The following is a 19,372-nucleotide window of genomic DNA, read 5'->3' on the forward strand; positions in this document are numbered from 1 at the left end:
CTATTACACGACTATACTCAAAGAATCAATCGAAAGGACACAAGGCAGAAACTTACCTAACCTTACTCATCGATGACCACATAGACAACCACCACCTACGTCATCCTTGCTTCGCGAATCCCGACATTCCCATGGTAGGGGTTTAGGCTAACTTCTTTAAGGTATGAAACTATGGAGTGATAGAGGAGGGAGATGGTTTAGGGTTAGAGAAAGAGAAACTGTCGAGGAAATGAGGAAATAGAAATGAATCTCGCGAACTCACATTTATAATAACGCATCGACAGCAACCATACTCGGTCGAGTATAGTGACACTCGGCCGAGTAGACTCCACTCGGTCGAGTATTGGTAATACTCGGCCGAGTGGTCTCCGCTAGGTCGAGTGACAAACCCATATGTCTCCTATTACAAGTCTGGTCCTACACCACTCATCCCTAAGGTCGGTTTGGTCAACAAGATCGGTCGACAACGTTCCTAAAGATCCTGGGTGTTACAGCATTGATCACGCGGTACCAACCGCTTTTTGGACTGTGGAAAATGATATCTTTGTAGCACATCAAATTCTGCTTTGAGAGTGCTTGTTTCTCCATAGCACGGTTAATGTGCCAACGACACAAAAGGTGAGGAGTACTCGGATGAAGGGACTCAAGAGCGCCGATCAAACCCATCTCCCGATCAGTGACAAAGGCAGAAATAGATGAACCCGTACAACTTAGTAGCTCCCCTAATCTCAACAACATCCACCCATAATCGTCTTCCGACTCTGACGGAAGGAGCACCGTAGCAATTAAGAAGGAAGAACCACACGGTGTTACACCAACAACCTCAACAAGAGCAATTTTGTATTTATTTGTCTTGTATGTCGAGTCAATAAGAACCACATGTGGATAAGCACGGAACAGTTTAACCGCTTCCGGATGAGCCATAAAAACATGAGTAAACTCCTTTGTCTCGGAATCTGTTTTGTGCCATTCCACATAATTAGAAGCAACGGCTACAGCCAACATTTGTCGAGCGGTATTGCGTGTTCCTCTAACTTCACGCCGAAACTTGTTAACCGCACTATAAATTTGGGTGCTTGTAGGTCAGGGTTTATCGGGAGTTCTTTGATGAAGATCATTTTTAATATCTTTCGGGGAATCGATGCCGGACTTGTTGCCTCACGAACTCTTTCTCTTCGGCATTCAAACCAAAGAAAATGCCTATGACCGTCTTTGTACTTTGTTATTTCGTGGTTGTGATATCCACCTTTCTCTGAGGTCAAAATGTTCCAAACAATCAACTCCTTTCCATTTATATCATTAGCCCTGGTTACAAACGGCTCGAACCCGAAACAAACACTCACACTTAGGTGTCCCTTTCTTCTTAGGCTTCTCGAATATCGGGATCGATCTTCTTTCTAGTTCTACCGTACCTTGAACAACGAAAGTAAGAGCCTAGCAACTCGGGTTGTTTACGATTTTTGGCCCCATTTGATGCTTTTATTAAGGCAAATCCGTTATCAAAAGCTATTTTTTGAGCCCACTCAAACGCCTCATCCCGACTCGCAAAACATGTAACCGTCTCAAATAGGCGGTTGTAATTAACATCGTTTCCACCAAATTCCTCAAATGAATCCTGTTAAAACACAAAATTAATAATGATTACATGCTAAAATATGATAAAATTACTAAACTTACGAAAAAAAGTAAATAAAATGAAGAAAAAACAATTTCATAGTCTGAACCAGGAGCGGACTTTGAAACTCAAAGTCCCTCACCATGACAGACGTGAATAGTACACGTCCAACCCATGCATGGACGTGAATAGTACACGTCCAAACCATGCATGGACTTTGAGTTTCAAAGTTCTGTCCCATGGTGGACATTGAAATTCAAAGTCCCTGTCCATGACGGACTTTGAATATCCACGTCCTACTCCATGAGGGACATTGAAACTCCACGTCCCTCTCCATTATGGACGTTTAATTTACACGTCCCTCTCCATGAGGGACTTTGAATTTCAACGTCCTAATTGACGACTACAAATATTGGGTTTGGGCGTGTTTGTTACATTCATCCTAGTTCTAAGACGACTTAACTTGTAATTGTTTGTTACATTCATCCATATACACGACTACAACTTAACATGTAATTCAATATATCAACTTAAAATCTAATTCAATTATCATACTAAATCGATTGAAATGAAAATAGATTGTGTAATTACGTACCTCAGATTCGTTGTTAGCATTTGACATTGAATCGTTGTTTTGTTGATGTCGATTTTTCGTGTTGTTGTTTGTTGATGTCGAGTGAATTGTCGGTTTTTTTTTTTTTTTTTTTTTTTTTTGGCTTGGGAGAGAATTGGGTAGAGAGAGGAAGAGGAAGGGTAGGAGGCGTCTTTTTTATGAAATGCGTCGACGATTTGTTATAAAACGTCGACGACGTTTTACAGCCCTCAAAGAAAACCCTGCTCTTATATTATGGACCTTGGACCTTGTTTGGTGTTGTGTTTGAAGAGCTAATCAAGATCCAAGCCCAATAAAAAAGGCCCATAACCAAATCCGTTAGGGAAAAAAAAAAGGAAATTGACAAAAAAAATGGCCGACAATTGACCAAAAAGTTGGGAGCAAAACAAACAAAAAATTAGTTTAACACCGTTGGATACTAAATCTATCCATAAACTAAGACACATGTCACTTTATTAGCATTACATATCATATAAAAACTCTTCATTTTTTTCACCTTTACCCAAATTTCCCAATTTTATTATACTCTACTTTTCTATCATCATTTCATTTTATCTTCACCTGATTCTTGAGCAATTCAAACAAATTAATAAAGGTAAGAAGAAATTAAAACATATTGTAATTTTTTGTTTATTTGTTACACTCATCTTTTGTTTAATCTAATTTCAGTGATATTTGTTTAATATATGCGAGGTATATTTTAACCGGGAACGGAGTGAGGACCCATCTATTTTTTTGCAGCAAGATTTAATCTTTTTGGGTTTTCTGAGGTGGGTTTTTTGTGGGATTTTAATTTTGTTTTTTTTTTTTTGTTTTTATGGAATTTGCAGGAAAAATGGCAAGTGAAGTGGAGAAAAGTGTTACACAAGAAGAAGTTGTGTCAATGGAGCTTCCTGCTCCTCCTGGTTGGAAGAAACAGGTCAATTTTTAGTTACTTTTGATTAATTTGGAGTGTTTTTGTGTACTAATATAGTGTTGACTTTTTGTGATTTGGTAATTAGGGTTTTGGTTAATTTTTGGTATTTGATTTGATAGTTAGGGTTTGAGAGTGTTGACTTTTCTGTTTAATATGCTTTTTTTGATTTGGATGTACAATTTCAAATTTTAGTTGTAAGTTTCAAAGTAGGATAATGTAAAGAAGTCCTTGGGGAACTGTATGAAGATGTCATGGCAAATGATCTAAGTGACAAAGTTACACTAGTACTCGGTTCGCTTCAGTAATTTGTTTGTGAGGGGTATTTTAATTAAAGACGAACAAATGATTGAGACGGAAGTGAGTAAAATATATGGATTATGGAGATGATGGCAAAAGGTAGGGCGATTTAACATAGATATGGCCAGTTGGGTGAAGGATTTTGAACATTTTAAGCTCTAGAATTGAGTACACAGTAATACTGATTTCTGGACTGATATCTGCTGAAACTCTGTTTGTGATTCATGTATGTTAACCTCTTGAATGAGTACATATTTTCTCGACTTATATGCGCTTAAGCTAGTTACTTAATGTTTAGTCAGAAGTCTCAGTTGTATTGTTGTGTGTTCCTTGCATTCCCATCTGTGATCTGTCTAGGATAGATAAGAGCAGTTTGGAAAGTGCTTGAGCATGGTGTTTTGAATTAGTTCTTATGGGGTGGTTCGGAGTATAAGATATGCTGGGGTGCCTGCGGATATGTCTATATTTTCACGCCCCTTTTGTTTTTCAATTTTTCTTTTCAATTTTTTCGCATTTTGAGGTGTGCGTTCACCCTTAAACGGTTCTAAAGGATGATTCATGTCAGCCGACCCCAAATCATTTTGGGATTAAGGCTCTGATGTTGTTGTTGTTGTTGTAAATTCGAGTAAGCTCTTTGGCGGACTCACTGTAAGGCTGATCATATAAGGATATTGTTGGATTTGAGCTAGGTAGCGCATGGTGGTTGGATGAAGGGCGATTACTTAGAGTTGAGCGCACGATAGACTGCAAGATCACACCATTATTTTGTCCTCCTAAGTCCTACCATCTTATTTGCAAATTTACCCGTCCAGCAAAATCATACCAAAAAGATGAAGCTTTTTTTTCCTGTTTATATGAAGTTAGTGAAATTAAAAATAGGAATGATATTCTATCTTGTTTGGTGTGTAGTTTTGATTATGTCACCATTTTTGCGGCTTGCTTTGAGCTATTTGACATTGAGATGTTTGCAGTTCTTTCCAAAGCGAGGAGGCACCCCAAAGAAAAACGAAATTGTGTTCACTTCACCAACAGGGGAGGAGATACACAACCAAAGGCAGCTGCAAAAGTACCTGAAATCACACCCTGGAGGCCCACCAGCGTCCGAATTTGACTGGGGTACTGGTGAGACCCCTAGGAGATCCGCGCGTATTAGCGAGAAAGTCAAATCCAGCCCGGAAAGTGAACCTCCTCTGAAAAAGAGCAAGCGATCCTCCGCCTCTAAGAAAGATAAGGCGGATAGCGTAGATGGTGATGCATCAGCTGTAGATGGCGAGGCATCAGCTGAAGAAAAGAAGAAAGATGACGACTTCCAAATGGAAGACGCTGAAAATGCCGAGGAAGAGAAGACTGCTGACAAGCAGGATGCGGATTTTGTAAAGGATGTTGGAAAAGAGGACCAACCTGAGAATGAAGACACAAAGGACAAACCTGAGAACGAAGACACAATTATGGAGAAAAAAGACGACCAACCTGAGAATAAAGACACCGAGGACCAACCTGAGAATGAAGACACAAAGGACCAACCTGAGAACGAAGACACAATTATGGAGAGAAACGAGGATGCTCTCGAGTCTAAGGAAGTTGCACAAGAGGACCAGGCCAAGAATAAAGAATCAACCGTTGAGAGAAAGGAGGATGTTCTTGAATCTAAGGAAGTTGGAAAAGACGACCAACCTGAGAATAAAGACACAGAGGACCAACCTGAGAATAAAGACACAAAGGACCAACCTGAGAACGAAGACACAATTATGGAGAGAAAAGACGACCAACCTGAGAATAAAGACACAGAGGACCAAACTGAGAATAAAGACACAAAGGACCAACCTGAGAACGAAGACACAATTATGGAGAGAAACGAGGATGCTCTCGAGTCTATGGAAGTTGCACAAGAGGACCAGGCCGAGAATAAAGAATCAACTGTGGATAGAAAGGAGGATGTTCTTGAATCTAAGGAAGTTGAAAAAGAGGACCTGCCTGAGAATAAAGACTCAACTGTGGAGAGAACGGAGGATGTTATCGAGTCTAAGGAAGATCAGAGAAATGCAGATGAGCCAAACGATGTGAAAAATACTGTCATTGATGTTTCTCAGGAAATCAAACAGGACATCGTGGAAGAAGTAAAACCTGAGGGAGCGGGCGTCCCACATTCTGACACTAATAAACCTGATGTGTTGCAAGCACCTGATGCTGCCTACATAGAAGCAAAACTGAGCAAGAATAACGGTGCAAAAGAGAATGGAGATGTGGAGACAGGCAAGAATATGATGGAGGTGAACATGAATGGAGGCGAGTCAGGCGAGGCAAAGCCTTGACTTTTAACTGCCCTTGTTTTCTAGTGTACTGTTTAGTCGTCTATTTCGAGAGACAGGCGTACAGGCCTTGAAAGTCTCGTTAGCCCTGATGATGGTAGATTCTCATTTGTTGTTCAGTGAAGATATCCCTGTACACTGCTGTATGATGTTAGGGGTTGATCATAGACAGCATCAGTAACATTAGAGACGAATTTGTAGTTTTTTCAGAGATTTCATTGTATGTTATGTTGACTCTTAACTGCCAGTGCTGTCATGTCATAACAGTCATTGTATGTCGTTTTATGAAACTACTGTTTTTATGTACTGTAATAGTTTCCTTTGTTTCTTATCGGTGCTTGCTTCTTGTTCCTGTTAGATACTGCGGAGTCCGATTCTGAAGCAACCTCTGAATAATCGCAAATACTATGTCTGTCACAGATCCATCGTTCGTTCCCGTTGAACTTTTCAGATTCACATTGGTTGGTTTGCTCATATGTAGCGATAATTTGTTTGCATCTATGTATAAGCACAAAAACATGTCAGACTGGTCCTTCGGGTTAACACTTGCATGGTTTTGGTTTCAACCTTGACCTATAAGCTGAAATTATGGCCTGTTCAAATTCGCGTCATTTGAAGTCATGTGTTGGGTTCTTGATCGAAAAAAGACTCCTATTACATAATTTGTCGTATTCACTAAAATCTCAGAAGTGGGAAAGATCGCGGGCATAAGTTGATATACATAATTACAGTACATTTGCCAGTGTCAGTGTCTCAGCTTGTTCTCACAGCCAGAAATCTGTAACCTGCTCTCTGACCCCATGTCTTAGAGAATGCAAAAAGAATGATCAATTCATTTGTTAATCTACATAATTCTTACAGTTCCAAGTGTGTGAAATTGTATGATGACACAAATGTCGATGAAGGAAGGAAAATCGAGAAAGGACATTTAGAGGCCTTTGAGTTGCCCATTTAACCCTGTCAGTGTCGTCCATTTCTCAAAGGCAACAGCTGAAGATACGAAGGCGAGCTTTGCCAATTCCACATCTTTGTTACTCACTACAATTACAACATTGAAAATAAGATCAGTAACTTGCAGACAGAAACAGAAAAGTGCAGAAAATACGGTTTTCCCTAAAATATAATTGTCCCTGACACGCAGCTAGGTCGAGCGACTTATTTTTCTTCTTTTTTGTATAAAGGGAACAACAGTTTTGATGCTGATTGGTTTAGAACTCAAGTCATGACCGATTAGGCGATTAGGTTGAGTAACATAGGTGTACTGCGCAGTGCACACATATAGACATATAGTGAGCTTATACATTCTTCCCGACTTACCTGAAGATTTCAGTTCAGAAATAGAGGCATTGAACGCATCAGCTTCCGCCTTCTCTTCAGCACTTTCAGTTAGCTATCGTAAACAGACAATCACATAATTAATCAGGTTACTCAATTGGGTTTAAACATCTGTTTATTACAGTAAAGGTAGACAGGTAACAAGGATGTCAAACCTTGCCAAATGCAGAATTAGCCTTGCTAATCCAATCAGAACCGAGGACTGAACTTGCAGCGTTGAAATCATCCTTCTCGATAGCTTGACCCACCTCGCTTAATTTGTATACAACTTCCTGCAAATATCCTGTCATGGATTTCATAGCTTTTGTCACTTGTCATATCATGAGTACCATGCCATGAACTACATAAAGTCTGGTAACCTTATATCATGAGTATCACTTGTCATATCATGAGTATCACTTGTCATATCATGAGTACCATGCCATGGATCTCAGTGACTTTACCAGCTAAACTAACCCACGTATTCAAAAACCAACCAGCCAGACAGCCAGTTATGTCATACCATGCCATGAACTACATAAAGTCTGGTAATGACAGCAGAATTATGTATTTTGGGGAGTCGGGATGTACGCAACCTTATATCAGATAAAACTAGAAAAGAAAGAAGAGACAGAACCTTTCTCCTTAACAGAAGAATTGATAATGCTTTGTCTTTCAAGCCTTTTTTTCCTATCTTGCTTAACTTTCTCCAAGAGTTCCAAATCATCCTCGGCTTCTAAAGGCGTCGCGTTAACTCTACCGGCTAATGACAGCAGAACCACAGACGAAATGCTCATTGCAAAGCTTCTCTTGCTCAAAGTTACATGTTCTACTGATGATGATGATGCCTTACACACTAGATGTTGTGTTACATTGTGTTTTTTAAGGCAAAATGATGAAGATGATGATGTTGGTGTAAGTGAGGTGAGATGGGTGAAGGTGTTAGCAGTAGAGAGGAAGCTGGTTGCTGTCATTCTTGTTTTGTTTCCAGCTTCTGTTTCTTGGGTAGTTTAGATTTTGTGAAGGTAGCATTACATTGGGGTTTTGAGGAGATAAGGTTTGCTTGGATTTCTCTCATCCATTGCAAATTTTGTTTAGTTGAAAGGTTACTGTTGTCTTTGCAAGGGTATTACAACAAATAACACAAATAAATACTCAGGTTGACTCAGTTAGTTAAAACATACGAAATACATAGTAACAAATTAACAACTGTCCCTTAAAACATAACAATTGTCGATCTCGGTTGAGATTTAAGTTGTTCATAGACTATGTTATCCTTTAGAGCTACGATATGGCTAGTATGGACAATCGGTTCGGCCAATTTGTTCACCGTCTTGAACCCCCTAGGGCCTAGGCCCTAGCTCATTTGTTCAACACTTTGTACTGATCCAATTCCCGTAGCTATCCAAATTATAAAAATAAAAACTCAATCATTTTATATCAAACCGTCTAAACTTAAATCAAAATATCCAACCCGAACACATATAATTCAAATATTCATATGATCACCCCCTACTCGATACCAAATCTCGAATCCCAATTGAAAAACCTAATAGTAAGAAATTAAAAACCCCAAGACACGTTTAATATTTCACCAAAACAAATTTGGGATGATTGGAAAAAATTGGAAAACAAAAAGGAACAAGAAAAAAGATAAACCCTTGTAATACCCTGGAGGGGCGGCTAGTGTATCTAAGATCTTGGTTTGCTGCGTTTCACTTCCCCCAATTCAATTTAATTCAATTCAATTCAATTGGGTATGATCTTCAATCTCCTTTTCCTCAATTCATTGCCTTCAATATCGTTAATTAACTTTATGCTCTTAATATAGATAGATTTGCAAATTTTGAATTTTGCTCACTATGCTTCTGTAATATTGATTAATTTAAATGAACATGTTAATTGGGTTTTAGCAATGTAGTTCATCTTGCTAATTGATAGAATAGATTGACATGAACTTGGCAGTACAAAAGATGTAATCTTTTTTCTAGTTTTCTGTAACAATTAGTGAGTAATACTTAAAAAGATTCGATTTTGATGTTTTAGAAGCTAGGATAATGGAATAAGGAAGGTGGGTTTAAGCTGATTAGGTTTTTTTTAGATAATAAATGGAATATTGGGTATTTTGTAATATGTATTCGGGATTTCGAGATCAAATGCTGATGGATTGATAAATGCTGGTTTTTATTGTGTTTTATGTTGTTCGAGGTCGAACGTTGTAGTGGGTATTGGACTAATGATGGTATTATATTGGAAAAATGATTGTGAGTTTGTAAGATGATGATCATATGGGTACACTATTGGGGTAAACTAATGAGATTGATTTTCTGCATGAAATTAGATAATACAATAGAGCCCCCTTCTATCCAATATGGTAATACACATCCTTTGTTTAAAGACACAATCACATATCATTTGGTGATTATCATCAACACTGGCAGCAAAGGTCATGCCCATATGATCAGACTGCACTATAGCAACTTCATTTCTTACATGTTTGGAATCATGTTTGAGGACAAGAGTGTTTTCATAGGCGATGGAATAGTACAGTTTCTTTGTATTTGGGATTTTAAGCTTCTTGATACAAATTTTATGTGGGTAGATGCTTACAAGGGAAAAGAAACAGTGCATACTCAGTTTGATTATAAAATGGTAACCTACTTAGTATTTTCCATGCTTGACAATGTTACTCCCGCAAACTGTTGGCCTGGGGATGCCATGTTTCTTGTGAGTTAGAGAAACCTCAATAACTTGAAGAATGTGAGAATATTTTTGGATTATCTTTTGGTGATTGAGAATGTAAAGAACTTTGGTGAGAATGGAAGCAAAGAAGAAATGTTAAGGGATAAGACTTTCTTCACCCATGTATATCATCAACTTGGGCAAGAGCACATGATGAGAAATATGGTAGGGCAAGTATTTGTTATTGCTGCTGCCAATGAAGTCGAAAATTGGTTCTTTGTTTGTACTTTAAGTGGGTATACCACTAGAAATGACAAGCTGAACTCCAGATTTTTGAAGACAGATGAAATTAAAGCAGCCATGTCATTTTTTCTAGCACAGTATAGTGGTGGAGTGGTTATTTGGGTATTTGACCCTGGTGGAGCTGACGTGTCTGGTGGTTATTTTGACTTGGCTTATAAGGATGTCCATGAAACACTGATGTCAATCTCGCATAAGGCTACTCTTCTAAGCTCATCTGAATCTCATTCGCATATATTGATGACTGACGAGTTTGCTCTCATCCTTGAGGACAAGGATGATTTCAAGGGGTCGGAAATGATACACACCCTTTTTAAGAGGAAGGGTAGTTTAGTAACTCTCTTTACTCATTTTAGTTACTTGCATTTCCTAGCAGTTATATAAGCCTCATTCTCCATTTAGAGTGTAACCAAGAATATTGTTTAACAAGAAATCTATTGTCATCACCTTCTTCCTTAATCAACTCTATTTCCTTTGTTATTTCCTATAATCCGAAGTGGTATTCTCCACCCAATCCACTGCAGATTATAGTGTTTGCAACCTATCGATTCCAAAAATCGAACAGTTGTAACAGAAGAACAAGAAGATGGGATTTTGTGCATGTTTGAAATGTCTTTTGCCTAATGTTAGAGTTTGATTTCTCTTCTGCATAATGTTGGAGTACTATATATCACTGTATGATTGACGTCTGTAAAATTTGCTAGTTGTGCAGGTAAAGATGGCCGATAGTAATGCACCTTCCACTCCTGAGAAGCAAAAGGTATCCCTTTTCTGGATAGTAATTTCTAGTTGCAGATCCTATAGCAAACATATCCGTGATGTTTATGCCTGTATTCTGAATTCTTAAATAAGGAACATGAATTGAACGATTTGAAACCTTTGATTTTTTGTCATAAAAGAGGGAATTATGTTCTTTTAGGATGCCAACATGTGGATACTAGTAAAAATCAAGCCACCTCAATGAACAAATATGTTGTACTTATGTGGATCACACCTCATATATGACAGTAACATTAGGAGGGAAAAGGAGGGGAGGGGGATAAGGGGAAAGGAAAGGGAGGGAAGACAAGGGGAAGCAGAAAAAGATTTGATTTTTATGGTTTAGAAGCTGGGATAATAGAATAAGAAAGGTGGGGTTGAGCTGATTAAATTTCCTTGACATAATAAATGGAGTAATGGGTATTTTGTAATCTGTATTCGAGATTTCAAGATCAAGTGCTGAATTGCTGATGATTTGATAAATGCTGGTTTTGTGGTGTTTTATGTCAAGTTGCCGTTAAATGCCACTCATAATTAGTACTTGGCTGATAAACAAAATATCCATTATTAATCAAAGTCAATTTAGGATATTAATTTCATCATTCAAATCATCCATGATAATTTCTTGCTAGTCAATACCTTCTAGGATTCTACCCATTGAGAATTCATCACCGTGGCATTGGAAGAAATCCAACTAGAACAACCAGAATGAAAAGCAAGAAAATTGATCAAGACTAAACACATAGACCACATGGTTGCATCGTTGTCTCTCCTTAACCACATTCTCGACATCATCGTAATCATTCTTTCTCCTCGGTATATCCTTGCCACCCTACCACATACACAACCTTGCTTATCACTGTTTTAGCTAGCATCCCATGTGAATATGGATGAGTTTTTCTTAATGGGGACGGTAAAAGAGACAAGGAGGCAGGGTAATGGGAATGAGTCCTTGTCTAATAATATGCTAATATGGTGGTGTGTGGTGTATGTTATGTGAGGATTTAATTGATTTCCGATGCGCTAACTTGATTATTAGTAGCAAGTCATGCGCACATGCACTCACGCATGCTGAAGTGTTAGCCTAATAATATGGAGCTTGATTTTTCCAAGAGAATAGGGAAGGACTCGAGGAGTACGTAGTGTACATATAGAAATTAAGGGAGCACATAGTGTACAATCTGTACATACAGGAAGAAGACAGCTTGATAGACATGATAGTGGTGGTAGATCAACAATAACAACAAATGATAATTTAGAAAATAAATTTTAAAAATCTGTATACTTTCCTTAATTGGAAAAATATGTATACTTTAGGTCCTTGTCTTATGCATTACTTTTTTTATTATGATTAAAGTTAACGGTGTTAGTGCATAGGTCCTTAACCGTAAACTTTGAACGTTGAGTCCCTTAACTGGAAAAAAAAAAGTAAAGTTCGAGTCCTTGTCTTACCCTTAACTCTTATTGAGAATATTGGAAAAGCGGTTATGAGTTTGTAAGACAAACCAGAATATGGGATTTTGTGCATGTTTGAAATCTCTTGTTCCTTATGATAGAGTTTGGTCTCTCTTTTGCATAATGTTTGAGTACTATATATCACATTATATGATCGAGGTCCTTATTGTATGCGCTGTAAAATTTGCTGGTTGTGCAGGCCGATAGTAATGAACCTTCCACTCCTGAGAAGCAAAAGGTATGTCTTTCCTGATTACTAATTTCTAGTATCAGATCATATAGTAACAGCATTCATGACGTTTATGTGGCTTGTAGGTTGACAATGGCAACGATTCTGATCTCTTAGGTCTTGTTTTGATGCCAAAATAGGAGGGAAAGGGAAGGGAGAGAGGGGGGGGGAGGGAAGGGAAGGGAAGGGAAGGGGAGGGGAGGGGGGAGGGGGAGTTAATGTCTGGATACAATTTCCCTCCAAATCTTTCCTATGTTGGGGGATTTTGATAAATGAATGATATTATAGTCTATGTTACTCCGATACTTCACTTAGTTAACGTATTCCGTATCCGATACGTATTTTGTCGGATACGATACCACACTTAGATACTTCATTTTAGACCAAAATATTGAAAATTTTGCACAAAATAGCCGTATTAGATACTCCGATACGTATTTTGTCGGATACGAGTAGACGAGTCTGAGTAACATAGATTATAGTGTGTAAGTGATTGTGAGTTTGCAAGACAAAGCAAAAGATGGGATTTTGTGCATGTTTGAAATCTGTTTTGCCTAATGTTAGAGTTTGATTTCTCCTTTGCATAATGTTGGAGTACTATAGATCACTATATGATTGACGTCGTCGTATTCTCTGTAAAATATTTGCTGGTTGTGCAGGTAAAGATGGCCGATAGTAATGCACCTTCCACTCCTGAGAAGCAAAAGGTATCCCTTTTCTGGATAGTAATTTCTAGTTGCAGATCCTATAACAAACATATCCGTGATGTTTATGTGGGTTCAGGTTGACATTGGCAACGATTCTGAATTCTTAAATAAGGAATAGGAATTGAACGATTTGAAACCTTTGATTTTTTGTCATAAAAGAGGAAATTATGTTCTTTTAGGATGCCGACATGCGGGTACTAGTAAAAACCAAGCCACCTCAATGAACAAATACGCTGTACTTATGTGGATCACAGCTCAAATATGACAGTAATAGTAAGGGCTTGTTTAGATAGCATAATAGGAGGGGAAAAGAGGGGAGGGGGATAGGGGGAAAGGAAAGGGAGGGAAGACAAGGTGCAGTGGAAAAAGATTTGATTTTTATGTTTTAGAAGTTGGGATAATAGAATTAAAAAGGTGGGTTTGAGCTGATTAAGTTTCCTTGACATAATAAATGGAGTAATGGGTATTTTGTAATCTGTATTCGAGATTTCGAGATCAAGTGCTGAATTGGTGATGGATTGATGAATGCTAGTTTTGTGGTGTTTTATGTCGTTTGAGGTCGATGTTTTTTGTGGCTATTGGATAAATGATGGTATTATATTGGAAAAGTGGTTATGAGTTTGTAAGACAAACCAGAATGTGGGATTTGTGCATGTTTGAAATCTCTTTTTCCTTGTATTAGAGTTTGATCTCTCTTTTGCATAATGTTGGAGTACTTTATATCACAATATATGATCGAGGTCCTTATTGTATGCGCTTTAAAATTCGCTGGTTGTGCAGGTAAAGATGGCCGATAGTAATTCACCTTCTACTCCTGAGAAGCAAAAGGTATGTCTTTTCCGATTACTAATTTCTAGTATCAGATCATATAGTAACAGCATCCATGACGTTTATGTAGCTTGTAGGCGGACAATGGCAACGATTCTGATCTCTTAGGCCTCTCCCTCCATTTCCCTCCCCCCTTATTTGCTATCCAAACAAGGGATTTTAAATCCCCTACTCTCCCTCCAAATCCCTCCATCCAAATACACCCTTAAAAGAAGGGACATGTATTGAATGGTTTGAAACCTTTCCTTTCTTATTTTCATCATAAAAGTGGAATTTTTGTTCTTTTAGAATGCGTCCATGCTGGTATTAGTAACAAACAAATCGCCTCAATGAACAATGGAGATGGAGTACTTATGTGGATGACAGGTCAAAGATGACAGTAACACTAATCTCCGTTAAATAATGATCAAGTACAGTACCCTTCTTCCTTTTAAGGAGGAGTGGGATTTTTTTTTATACTTTATGCTTTTTTCCAATTTTTAGAGTCGAAACCCATATTTCTCTGAGTGAATAGGTGTTTGATTGTGTGAAGCAGTACCAAACAAGTATCTAATAGACTCCTTTGAAATTTTCTATCAAGAATTGTGATTTTCCTTTCTGCTTTCATTTTCCTTATATGAGTTGAAATTCAGTTCATACTTTATGATTGAGTATTTATTGTTTTATATGTGAAATATGTTGATTGTGTAGGTTGAAATGGCCGATAGTAATTTATTTTCTTCCCTTGAGAACGAAAAGGTACGCTTCTTTTTTTTGTTTCTAATTTGTATTATCACATCAAGCAGCAATCAAGCTCAACCGTGTTCAACTTCAAATTTAAGAAAATGAATGTGTAGTTTTTAACTGCTGAACTGAATCTGCACCCCACTTCCATATCCATATGCAAATCCTGATAGATCCTCATTTTTGGTATCAACAATTCTTGTTCGACAGTACTATAACTACTATATCAACATCTCTCAGTGAAAGAATTGCCTAAACTCTGAAGTTGTTATGGAGTATTTCTGAAAGGCTAATCTCAGACGCTTGAGCGCACTCTCATCAGAAACTTTAAATTTTTCTAACACCACCTAGGCTACAATGCAAACCCGTGCTCTTCAGGCCTGCTTAACTGATAAATCCTTGAAACAGTCCCAAAAACATCTGCTTTATCTTCAAATAATATATGAAGCATTTGTTTTAGTCTCAAACTAGATCTTGCTGTTTAATTTTGTAATCTCTTCATGACAAATCATGGTATAAAATCTGGGTTGCGATACCAAATTGCAACTGGTTTGTGAACTTCTTGAAGGTTTACAGCGACTGCATTTTAGAGAGCTATTGATCGCTGCAACGGCCAACCACATGATATTTATTACCATTATACTTTGTGGTTTGGTAACGTTGTTTTTTGTTAACGAAGGGTTAAAAACCAATATTTAATTCCATTAGGCCCTCTAAACTTCTGTGTTCAACTACTAGTCTTGTAACCCACTTACTTAATCATGTAGCAAAAAACGTTTCCTGGTTGGATTACTTTGAATGACATTCCCTTGTTTGTTCATTTCCACTCAAATGGAGGGGTGAATGCTTTGTGGTCGGCAAAACTATTATCTTGTCGATGTTAAAGATCACTATGTGTCTTTTATTTATATGTTTTCACATTTGCTGGTATTGTTGACAACTTATTAGCCTCTGTAAATTTGTCTAGGTCATTGGTACAGCACTAAGTGAGATGGAGTACAGAGTACAACTGTTCAACACGTACGTAACTTGGAGCTTTCATTTCACTTCGTACTTAGTATATTCTTCTTTGTGTCTACCTTGATTGATGCCATTTGTGTACACTGAACTAGTGGTGATATGCGGCTTGCTGAATTGTGCACTTAGCTCAATTTAGTAGTTGGGACATTTCCTGGCAATGAGCAATGTCTATTTTGAATTTCCTCTTTTGTGCCTTGGTTATGTTCTATTCCTGTCGATATCTTATTCTGTTAATGAATTAAATATTCTAATGACTTTATATTTTGGCCGTGCTTGCGGGCTGATATGTATAGTGTTTTTTCTGTTCCAGGCTTTCGCATACTTGCTTCAGTAAATGTGTCGACAGAAGGTACATCTTTTGTCCCTAATACCTCATTTATACTGATTGTGAAGTTGCAGTTTTTCTCACAAGTTCTCTCTTTTACTTTTAGGTACAAGGAAGGTGAACTTAATCTTGGTGAAACGACTTGCGTTAATCGCTGTGTTGCGAAGTATTATCAGGTGAGATGTTGAAACAGGCTAAATTCAACTAGTAGTTTAAGCAATCTATATTTCGCCAAAATGCATCTGAAGTTTCTAATCCTATTTGCACTATGTTGTGCTTGTTTAAAAGTAAATCATTTGGTGAATTTTTAAGGTCTTTGACATGGGATAGTCCTCTCCTCACTAAGCGAACAGATCTTACATAAAAGTTATACATCCATTAGGGTTGCACAATCGGTCAACCCAATCACAAGCTTCAATATAGATTAATTGAAATTTCTAGTGGAAGTCCAATATCCTGTCACAAATAGTGAACAACAACATCAGAGCCTTAAAAAATAATACAGCGAACAAGTCAACAACAGAGGCGGGAAGTATTATTTTCGATGGGAATGTTGTTGAGGGGTCAGATTTCTTCAGGTATCTAGGATCTATTATTAAAAAAGATGGGGAGTTAGACGGAGATGTGGCTCACAGAATTAAAGCGGGATGGTTGAAATGAAAGAGTGCTTCAGGGTTTTTATGCGATAAAGATATGCCCAAAGATTAAAGGGAAAATTTTATCGCACGGCAATTAGGCCTGCCTTACTTTACGGTTCCGAGTGTGGGGCCGTGAAACATTGTCACATTCAAAAGATGAGTGTGGCGGAGATGCGTATGCTTAGGTGGATGTGCGGACATAAAGGAAAGATCAATTAAGGAATGAGGTGATTAGGGGAAAGGTAAAAGTGGTGCCAATAGAGGACAAGATGATGGAAAAACGACTAAGATGGTTTGGCCATGTGAGAAGGAGACCTATGGATGCACCAGTAAGGAGTAAGGAAAGGAGTAAGGAGGCTGGCTGGAGACTTGGAGAACAGAAAAGGTCCCTAGAGGTAGAAGAAGACCGAGACAGACATGGTTGAGAGTGATAGAGCACGATATGAGATTTTTGGGGCTTGAGGAGAGTATGGTGACGGAGAGGGCACAATGGAGGGAAATGATACATGTGGATTTTTAGTATTTGATGTGTTTTTTTTTTTGACATATTTAGTGTTTTTTTATTTAATTTACAAATTTAACTATTTGTTCTTCTCTCCTTTATTACACTTTTTTATCAACCACTTTCTTATATATTTTACCTGGTTTACTTTTAAGGCATTCCGGATCCTTAATTCTATTTCGGTTTTCAAAAGCGTTTTAATCTTTTCTCTCGATTTAAATTTTAAGTTTTTATAAAATAAATCCGGAATTCGATTTTAAAATCCGTAAGTTTACCTTGACATTGCATTACGTTTCCGCTCTTCCCTTTTGTTTTTGTTTTTCCCTTTTCTATTCGCATTTTGAGGCGTGCGTTCACCCATGGACAGTTCTAATGGATGATTCATGTCAGCCGACCCCAAGTCATTTGGGGATTAAGGCTCTGATGTTGTTGTTGTTGAAGAACAAGTCAACAACACCCAAGTGCCTCTAAGGCTCTCGCCGGGGGCCGGGTAAGGGTGTTGGATATACGTATCTTTATCCTTGTGTAGTAAATAGAAATTATGATAATTGTTGTAGCCCAAGATATAGTTTAACTTACTATTGCTTGTTGACCCGTTGACTAGGTAATGCTTTTCTCACATCAACGTTTTGCAAGTACAATTGGTCTCCCTTGTGACGGGTTACCATTTGTGGCGGATATTTTGTGAGATAAAATGGTAACAAAATGGGTTAGTGGAGAAAGGGGACCACATGAATAGTGTTGCAGAGAGAGTAAAAGTGGGTACATTGTGAGGTAAAATGGTATCCGTCACAAGCTTGTGACGGATATGTCATGTCTTCAATGAGAATTTGTGTTGCAAGTATGATCGTTTTCTAACCCCAAGATATAGTTTAGCTCACATTGGCATGTAGTAAGCATGATTTGAAACCTGTGTTACTCCGACTCTCCGACGCGGGTGTCGTGTCCGACACTTGTCGTCTTGTCGAGTGTCAGATACGGCTATTTTGTGCAAATTTTTCAATTGTTGGGTCTAAATTGAAGTGTCGAATTGTCGTGTCGGTATCAGACAAGTAGGTGTCGGACACGTGACACGGCAGCTAAGTGAAGTGTCGGAAGTAACATAGTTTGAAACCTAAGATATGGTTTGGCTTTCCATGGTTTCCTTCAGCATAACTCATAGGGGAGCGAATGAAAGTTGCACAATTTTGTGACTACTGACTAGCCCTTGCTTGTGATCTCTCAGGTGAACAACATGGTTGGTCAGTTGCTCGCATATGGTAAACATCGCAGGTAAATTTCCGGCTGTTTGATAGTTACAGATTTACGATAGGCCTCTAACACCTCATGATATACATTGCAATCTGGTGGAATCAAGGCACAACATCCTTTGATAGGTTTGCTTTTGTTTATTCCACACAATTTTTTTTAACATGGACCGAGACTTGGAAGAGTATATCGGCACATTATGCCTCGCATCATAAATTTTGTAGATCAAGGTGGTAGATGGTTTTGACATATTCACAACTTTTTCTTCATGTAGTCATTTTTTTTTGCAATTTTGCTTTGAGAGCACATTTACTGTATACGTATAGTACGAACTATCATTGTTTTGGATATTAGGATAGCCGGCTGATGTAGCTTTTGCAATTGTTGTATGATTCTTTTAACCTCATATTTCGATTTTGAACTTTCATTCCTGACCTCAAATTGTTTAGGAAATAAGCATTTGTTGATGATGTAAAATATTCTTCGAACGCATGATGAAGTTATTATAGCTAAAACTAAGATAACCTCCCATTCTCTAATCGTGTAAACGTGTAGTCTAGGACCTAAAAAAAGTAAAGTTATTACATACATCAATCGTTTCATAAAGGTTTGAAGCTCTTATCGACCTTTGTCAAGTTCTTTTCATGTAGTATTAGTTTTTCCACATTTTAGTCTACTTATATTTTAGCACCCTAATATCGAATTTTGGCTCATCTCTTCTTACGACAATTGCATTTTTTTTCATAGCATCGACTACATTTACGGAATAACTCGATTAAGACGCGTCAATCGATTCCACGATGATGTTGGAAAACCATATTTGATATCATAGTGGTAGTTGGACTAAAAGAAAGGTCGTCATAGTGTTGTCAAAAGAGACAACTTTTTGCAA

General features: G+C 37.9%; 3 protein-coding genes across 8 annotated transcripts; 2 read left to right on the forward strand and 1 right to left on the reverse strand.

The window, feature by feature from the left end:
* The first annotated feature begins 2,677 nt into the window (after window positions 1-2,677).
* LOC141597425 (uncharacterized) lies at window positions 2,678-6,076 on the forward strand. Its single transcript, XM_074417884.1, has 3 exons — window positions 2,678-2,823; window positions 3,059-3,147; window positions 4,413-6,076. Exons 2-3 carry the CDS (start codon window positions 3,064-3,066, stop codon window positions 5,751-5,753), a joined length of 1,425 nt encoding a protein of 474 aa, XP_074273985.1. The 5' UTR covers window positions 2,678-2,823; window positions 3,059-3,063; the 3' UTR covers window positions 5,754-6,076.
* A 364-nt stretch (window positions 6,077-6,440) lies between these two features.
* Window positions 6,441-8,188, reverse strand: LOC141597426 (thylakoid lumenal 16.5 kDa protein, chloroplastic). Its single transcript, XM_074417886.1, has 4 exons — window positions 7,702-8,188; window positions 7,241-7,368; window positions 7,068-7,140; window positions 6,441-6,788 (listed from the first exon to the last, which is right to left on the reverse strand). Exons 1-4 carry the CDS (start codon window positions 8,036-8,038, stop codon window positions 6,679-6,681), a joined length of 648 nt encoding a protein of 215 aa, XP_074273987.1. The 5' UTR covers window positions 8,039-8,188; the 3' UTR covers window positions 6,441-6,678.
* Window positions 8,189-8,506: 318 nt separating this feature from the next.
* LOC141597427 (mitochondrial import inner membrane translocase subunit TIM10-like) lies at window positions 8,507-18,913 on the forward strand. Of its 6 annotated transcripts, none has more exons than XM_074417888.1 (10): window positions 8,507-8,821; window positions 10,759-10,806; window positions 12,460-12,498; window positions 13,149-13,196; window positions 13,977-14,024; window positions 14,715-14,762; window positions 15,715-15,767; window positions 16,078-16,116; window positions 16,199-16,268; window positions 18,458-18,913. In XM_074417888.1, the coding sequence occupies exons 2-10, from the start codon at window positions 10,765-10,767 to the stop codon at window positions 18,506-18,508; spliced, it is 438 nt and encodes a 145-aa protein (XP_074273989.1). In that variant the 5' UTR covers window positions 8,507-8,821; window positions 10,759-10,764; the 3' UTR covers window positions 18,509-18,913. The 6 variants fall into 6 exon arrangements, with proteins under 6 accessions (XP_074273989.1, XP_074273988.1, XP_074273991.1 ...); XM_074417887.1 differs by having other exon boundaries at window positions 8,579-8,821; window positions 10,751-10,806; XM_074417890.1 differs by lacking the exon at window positions 12,460-12,498 and having other exon boundaries at window positions 8,579-8,821.
* Window positions 18,914-19,372: the final 459 nt, after the last annotated feature.

The sequence above is a fragment of the Silene latifolia genome, chromosome 8, assembly GCF_048544455.1.
Source record: "Silene latifolia isolate original U9 population chromosome 8, ASM4854445v1, whole genome shotgun sequence".
Classification (NCBI taxonomy): domain Eukaryota; kingdom Viridiplantae; phylum Streptophyta; class Magnoliopsida; order Caryophyllales; family Caryophyllaceae; genus Silene; species Silene latifolia.